General features: G+C 39.0%; 1 protein-coding gene across 1 annotated transcript in view; it reads right to left on the reverse strand.

Moving 5' to 3' along the window:
* The window catches only part of GPBP1L1 (GC-rich promoter binding protein 1 like 1), a 17,370-nt gene extending 15,373 nt beyond the window's left edge, over nt 1-1,997 (reverse strand). Inside the window, exons 1-3 of the mRNA XM_031058703.1 lie at nt 1,103-1,997; nt 325-439; nt 1-37 (exon numbers count right to left, since the gene is read on the reverse strand). The exon at nt 1-37 is cut by the window's left edge and continues 57 nt beyond it. Of these exons, the coding sequence (XP_030914563.1) occupies nt 1-37; nt 325-384 (97 nt within the window). The 5' untranslated portion in view covers nt 385-439; nt 1,103-1,997. The remainder of the gene's footprint in view (nt 38-324; nt 440-1,102) is intronic.
* Between the last annotated feature and the right edge of the window lie 6,038 nt (nt 1,998-8,035).

Here is an 8,035-nt window from a genome sequence, read left to right on the forward strand (position 1 = left end):
GATGCTCTCCATGTTTCTCAAAGGTGGCTGCAGGGGACTGCAGAAAGTAAACATGCAATGAAGCACTCATTTGGACTCTCCAGGAGCCTGTCAGGCCAGCAGTGATATTTGGCTAACTGAAAAAACCACCAACCCCCACATTTCTGTATCAGTTTTCAATACAGCATCCATAACTGCATTGATTAGCCAGCAACGTCAATGAGCCTGGATGGGATCAGAACAGCTCATAAATCCACCTGTCTCACACAGAATCACAGAGAAACCAACACACTGATCTTACCCGTGGCCAGAGCTGTGAAAGGAGCTGATCTGTGTTACTGTTACCTTGGTTGACTGTGGTGTTGAGAAGTTAAGCCAGGCAGGAACAAAGTCATGCTGCGCCATTTAGGTCCAGTGTCTCCCTTCAATAAAATGAGGCATCAAACCTCATGGCCAGGCTCTGTAAATGAGAAGAACATTCCCTGTCATCTTACTCAAACTGAAATAATAATGCAATTTATCTCTCAACTTTTGGCCTATTTAAATTGGAAGGATAAAGTGCTGAAGTTTTTTGTATTATACTTGAGCATTTTTCTTCTCCTGCTGACTTTGTTCCTCTGACTGAAACAGGTAAGAACTTCAACAGTCCCAGTTACTTCCTGTTTACAATTAACACACCCATGAGGTTCATGACAGAATGGGCGTGGAGGGGGAAGAAAACAGAACCAATGGCACAGAAAAGCCATACAAGGCAGATGTAAAAATCAAGACATGACAGAATTTGGGGACAATCCTTCATTGTCTGACAGTCTGCATGTTTTATTCCAGAGGCTGTAAATCAAATATGACCAACTGGTGATGTTAAGAGACATTCAAAGCAGATCAGAGACCTGAAAGACAACCATATGCCAGCTCCTGCATCCCTATGTTCTTTCCAACGTATCATAGCAATTTTTATTGCTCAAAATGATGAACATTTCACTATTGCACCGTATAGCTGAATTCTACCTTTTTTGGTGGAAGATTTTCCAATTCACCATTTTGCTTTATTTTTCAACTTTAATTTACCTAGAAGCAAGTCAACACAGTATAAGCAAAGTAGTAAATACATATGATCACTCACCCTGAGTTTGGCCTCTGCAGTCCAATGTCCTCAGTCTGTGTGCTTCAGTGACCTCTGGGTTCCTTCCTTCTGCAGAGTTCTGAAAGGCCAGCCTTGAGGCAATAGTGCGTCTCGAAGCAGAGCACGAGAGGCCGCACTTCGTGCCAACTGCGCCCTTCACCCCCTCAGCTGCTCATTTTACCCTCTCTTTGCACTCTCACTACAAAAAAAAGATACCTAAGAAGGTAATTTATATTTAAAAAAGCCACGCCCACGTTCACCTCATTAAATTTCCTCTGGTCGTGGTAGTACAGAAATCAGCCTTTACATTACAAAAAGGTTTGTCAAGTCTGCGTGACAACATTCAGAGCATCATCATGGTTAATAATGAACAGATACACTCAAGGCTGCTGGACAGTTCATGATCTGCAGCAGATCAACCTAAACACTCTGGAAAAAAGATGTTACATAAAAATGTTTGCCCTAAATGCTGAGATCTAAACAAGATGCATCTGCCCAAGTGCTCTTAAAATATAAATTTCATTTTTATCACATACATCTGCTAAAAAAAGGTAAAATATTTAAAAAAATGAATGTTAGGATATACTCTAGTCTTCACGTAACTTGGCTAATGCTCCACAGAGCTAAGCACTACTTGATATAAAGCTCAGAAGCAGGCACAAATGTTCTCCCTGTTTTTCACCATTTACATGCTGAAACATAGGTCACATGAACAAAAAAAAGCCAGGTCCAAAAATAATCTCTTCTACTCTATTTTTTGTAGACTGGGTGCTGCTTTTAAAGGGACACAATTAATCCACAAGAGCTTCTTGTTCTACAGTGAAGAGTTCACTTCTGGGTCATAGTCCTCTTCCATCAAAGAGGTGAGACAGGAACTGTCGTCACTGTAAAAAACCAAACACAACTCCATCAATTCAAGTGGCATAAACACGACAAAGTATGACTAAAGAGAAGAACAGAAAGGGAAATTGAGCAACTATAGTGCAAGTGCCAACAGCTATCTGATCTCCAATCAAAACAAAACCTGAAATAATCTAATTAAAAAAGAGTCCCTGAAAAGGGCATTTTTACTTTTAAATGATCACTTCCCTGATTTAGTCCACAAAAAGGCAACAAAAACAATCAGAATAAAGGGAAGACTGGAGAAACTGCATGCAGCTGATGAAAGCAATTCCACACTTCATAGCAATTTTAAAACCTGTTGCTCAAATAATGAGACTTGGGGCTGCAGGTAGGCCTGGCCATTCCAAATGCCCACAATCTCATCTCTACATGCCCACATTATTCCTAAGCTGCTCCAGTACAGCCAGAGTCCCCTCTCAAGAGGATGATGTCAGTAATAAAATGGTATTCCATTAACTTCTCCATGGAAAACAGCACCATCAACACCAATACCTGAGTTACTTTGCTACGACATTTCTTCTTGAACCATCCCACCTGACCAGAAGCAAATAGATAGTTTAGTGATCCTAAAACAACTGACAAGTTTTATTACTGTTTTGATGCCATCAGCCGTTTCATAGGATGCATTTAGGTGTGCCTTATTATGCTTTTATATTTGACTTATCCAAGTTCGTTTTCTTTGTTTGGATATGTTCCATCCTTTGATCAGTTTTGGTTTTCACTGTGTATGTTATGTCATGTCATTCTTTACTTTTAAAGGAAGTTTTAAAGGTGATTTTGATCAAGGTTCAAAATAAACACACCCTGGGGAACAGTAAAATAACCACCACCTTCTATCTTCTGGGTCACACCTTTAATAAACCCCATTTTTTTTTCCCCTGGAAGTAGATGTTACTGTTGTATAGAGGAGTCTGGAGAGATGGAAACACTTCCGCACCTAAGCTCTGAGCCACAATCACATTTCTGCAGACAAAGTAAGAACGAGCAGCCTCACAACACATATAAACCACCAGCCAAGATGAGGAAAAAGCCAAGCACTCATGGCCACACACAGTACTGACCTGGGAACTTTCTGAGCACCCCACCCTGTGCTACAGTCTACTGAACGTCACACACTGCAAACAACTAAAGTTCTAATCTATAGAAACATGGTTTTATATTAAAGTGTGCATAATGGACATAATGGAACATCTGCTGCAGACAGAACAGACTTCCCATCCTGTTGAACTCTGTACAGGTACAGAACTCCTTCAGATGTGACCTTCTAAATCTATTACCAAAGGTTTGAGCAGTAAGCAGAAGATAAAACAGGGACAAAGTCAATGCAGTTGACTGTATTTAAACAAGATTCATTACCTTCTGAATAAATATGCTTTTCAGAACAAACTGTATAGCAATTAAGCTACGTCAAGCTATTGATAGAAGTTAAAAAATGTAAGAAGTTGATTTAATGAACCTTGAGAATGGTTCACAGCAATGTGAAAAATGGACCTAAAGAAAGCCCACTGAGAACTGTTCTCTGGATTTAAGGTATCTAAATAAATGAACACCACAGAACTGCAGTTTTGAAGTAAGAATGAGGTCTGAGCACAAAATAAAAATAAAAACACCACAGGTTACATTTACCAAAGAGGTTCCCAGTACTTTTAGAAAAGGCAGGGGAAAAGCATGTCAACAGTCTGTGGTGCTGCGAGTCTTCCCTTTATATTTCAGCACAACCAAAGTGAAGATGAAATATTTTCTAAAACTCCCAACCACCAATTTATATATGATCTTGCAGAGATTTGGGTCTCCTAAGCTGCTATTCTGATATCACTGTTAGTATGAGTGACCAAGGCAGTTCCTTATCAGTGCCTAACGTGCAAGTAGACAGCCTAGGACAATGCCTAGACCTGACTCCAAAATTCAGTAGGGACATACACAACTCTTCAGTCATCGCCTTCCTGGGCATGTCCCAACACAGAGAGAACAACAGATGCCACATTTAAATGCAAAACATTTTGCTAAAGCAAAAACCTTGTTAGATGAAGTGCTGTAAATTATAGTAGCACTGAAACCCTCTGGTCTCCTGGATTAGCCCACATGTCCCCTTCCCACACACACTCTGAATCCTGTCCAACAGCACAACTGCAACCTACCTGAGACACCTCCATTAACCCACCACTCTACTGACAACAATGTAACAAAATCCTAATGGGAAAGACCCAAAGTCTCTCCATTACCCTCTCTGACAGCAACCCATAGTAAATTCTTGAGAAAAAAAGTGCAAGACCAAGAACAAATAGCACCAGGACTCCCAGGATACTTACTCAGACTTTCAAGCCAGAGTCTGTATTACCATTTAATACCAGAGTTCTATGCAAATCTGTTCAGTTGCTTTGTTTTCAGACACATTTATACATTTCTGTCTCCCAAATGAGAGTGGGCACAGTTTATTTGTGCTTTATGTAGAAGTCAACTTGGAGCTATTAAAAAAAAACAGCCTAAATTCAACTGGGTATTTTCTTGTGCTACCAAAGTGCCCAACCACATTCTATTCAGTTTTTCATGATACTCAGGATTTTACCCAAGGTACACAGACTCATCAAGTCATGCCTCTTCCAAACTAAGAGTATCCATGGAAGCCTTCTGAATGCTTCTAATCATCCTTATTAGCCTTTACCCTATTCTTTAGGTATATCATCACCAAAACAGCATCAAATGTTCATGATTTGGGAGCATGGCCCATTTATACAGGGGCAAAACTGTGCATTCCTAATATCTAACATAGTTATTTTTTCCCCTATTACTACACAGAACTGAAATGACCTTTGACAACTACTCAGTTCTTCTATTATTGCATTTACAGTTCAATTGAACTGATCTCTGCTTCACTATGGAAAACACAAGGACAAAGATCATCAGTAGACACTCCCAATTCCAGAAAAAAAGCAAACAAAAGTGCTTGTCAATGCAAATCAAATTAATTCTCGCTTTCCTTTTAAATGAATTAAAATGTGAATTATTTCTGGTAATAAGAATCAGAAAAAGAGAAAAGAATAGCAATATCACTAAATGAAATGTTCTCTAAAGGCATACCTCCTTTCAGAACAATGAAATCTGCATTAATGAGCTTTGGTGTGGAAAAAAACCCTGTCAACTATCCCAAAATATTATTTCACCCATCAAAATGGATAAGCCTTTGGTAAGTAATCTAAGTAAGAAAAAGAATTAAACTCTGTATTAGCACCTGGGTTCCACTTATTTTTAAAGGTTCACTAGAACGGTTAACAATTTATATTATAACTTTTTACATGTAATATTAAAAACGTCTTAACTCCTACTTCATAGCAACCTATTTTCTTAAGTTTTTGTTGTTCCAGAAGTATTTTTCCCTTGTTAAGTGCTTAAGTTTCACAACTAAATATCACTGTGTCATTTTACATGCAAGTAAAAGTGGTATTTATCACTGAGTCAAACAAAATTGTCAGGTGTTCTTTTATATATCAGATTTTATAGTGTGTTTGTCTAAACAAGTATTAAAAACTGGCATGAAAACAGAAGGAACATACAACCACATTGAATTTAAAGAGACACAAACCACAATGAGAAACATGCAGTCAGAGACAAATCCCCATTCTCCAATATGCGCTCCGCAGAGTTCTTGCTGTACCTCAGTTGAATGGAGTTACCTGGTTGTTTTCAGCCTTCTGCTTACTTTCATTTCTGCTCCTAACAGACTTGATCAGACTTAATCTCTAAACCAGAGTTTCTAAAGCTTTGAGTCTCAAGGTGAGCTTTTCAGATACACCTGGCAGTGGGAACCAAGGAGGTGCTCAATATGTTAAGACCTACATTGACCAGAACATGGGCCTAGAGAGACAAGCTACATATAATCAGAGCCAATGAGCTATGACATTTTTCACTGGAAACGGATCAAGATACTTCAGAAGTCCTAAGAAACAGAACAGATGAGCCTCAGCAGTGGTGCATTTTTCCTATTACTTCCTCTTCCATCTCTTGCCTTGGCCTACAAGGCTGTGGAAACACAAGGAGCAGCAGTCTCCCCTGAGTTCCAGGCTGCCTGCTGTGCCATGACGTGCTGTTCCAGTTCCTCTCTGGGAATACCTGGAACTAGGGCTTCCAACCTTCGTCCACATTACTGCAGTGCACATTTCTGAAATGGACACATTTTACTGGGTGCTTTTTCTGCTTCATGGTACCCTGCAGACACCCCCAGCTCCTTTCAGCACTACTGTCTACCAGGAATCCTATTAACTGCAGCCTCTACTTCAGTTTCTCCTTCCCTGCAACAGCAAATAATAAAGACAGAACCTTTAGCAGAAAACCAGCATAAAAGTAAACTTTTACCCTTCATTACACATTTATCAACCCAGTTAATAGCAGCTGTAAAAGGTCATAAGGGCAACACCTGTCTATCCCTGCCACAATTTTAGTTCACTGCATTTCTAGCTATTACTCTAAATAAAACGTATTTACTTTAAAGAAGTAAAAATTTGTTTTTCTAACCAGCCAAGTCAATGGGGATTTCAGTAATATTCCTAAAGATCAGATGTCAGCTGGGTTGCAAAAGCATTCAGAAGCATTAGTGAACAATTTATGGATGCAGGAGGCAGAACAGAATTCACTTCCCTCATCAGTTTTCTTTCTGTGAAGCTCTTTTAAAGTTATTTAATCAAGCAGATATGCCCAAACATTCAAAACAGACCACTTTCCACTGAGCCACTTTTTGGAGCAGTGTCACTGAACAGGTGTATGTTGCTTTAAAATAAGGAATTACTACAATATGTATTCACTAAAATATCTCTTTCTAATAACCTCCAATTCACCCAATACATTCACAGAAATAGGGAGCCACAGCCTGGGGTCCAACTGTGGAAGAGTCAGAAGTATGCTACAGATTTCCTTAAGGATATCAAAAAGCCTCACATGAAATTTCACTACCCTGAAAAAAACTTAAACAGAACATGGCTTGGTCTTACATAAACATTTAATTTAGATAATAATATTTGGGCACACAAACTTAAAGAGTATCTAGTTACAGCCCCCCTGCTACAGGCAGAGACACCTTCCCCTTGACCAGGTTGCTCACTTCAAGGCATCCACAACTTCTCTGGGCTATCTGTGCCAGCAAACTCCATTTATAACATAATTATAAACTCTGCTTCAACTTTGCATGCATTATTAGGCCTTACTGTAAAATAAAAGTGCAGCGTAAGTCATTCAGTTGTTGTAACAACTGGTGAGCCACATCCTCACAAGTTGAGATAATTCATTTCCAGTTTACCTACATAAAGTATCTACAAGAAACCCCTTACTTTCCTCTTGCTTTCACTTCCATGAATACAATTGTGTAGACACACCTTCACAATCTCTGCACAGCTGAAGTGCAGCTCCCTTTGGAGAGGAATGGATCGTACAACTGGCACAGCTCAACACCTGAGCTACAGGAACCAGAACTATATCCCAGAGATGCCATCACTGCCCGTTTTTTCCCATTATATCCCACAGTCAGCCCTCCAAAATGACTGCACAAATATAAAGGACAGCCCTATTAATTAAAAATACTGCAAAAAACATTGTTTAAATGGTATCTGCTGCTAAAAAAAAAAATCTAGTATCTAAAAATGCAGAGCATCCCTCATAACAGGTTTTCTAGAATTACAGAAATATGAGCCCATTTTAGAACACTAAATGATGGATTAAAATGTTAATCATGTACTAAACTAAAATCTTCCCAGATACAGATATTAAATGTTTTAGTGAAGAGCAGCTATTACTGAGAGATACACACCTTATTTTTTAAGTTTAAAGCAAATTAATCTATCTTGCAGAGTCATCAAAACTGTTTTGCATTCTAGACAGAACGCTGCTATATAAATCTGTATTCCAAGATGAAAACATGCCAGAAGCTTGGCCATACAAAAGTTCTTCCAGAGTAACAGGCTAGGGATGGGGGGAAACAGTTACATACCTGACCATTTACACAAACCAAATGACAAATTTAAATGAACTGAAAACAGGTTAAGA

This window comes from Geospiza fortis, unplaced genomic scaffold, assembly GCF_000277835.1.
Source record: "Geospiza fortis unplaced genomic scaffold, GeoFor_1.0 scaffold333, whole genome shotgun sequence".
NCBI lineage: Eukaryota > Metazoa > Chordata > Aves > Passeriformes > Thraupidae > Geospiza > Geospiza fortis.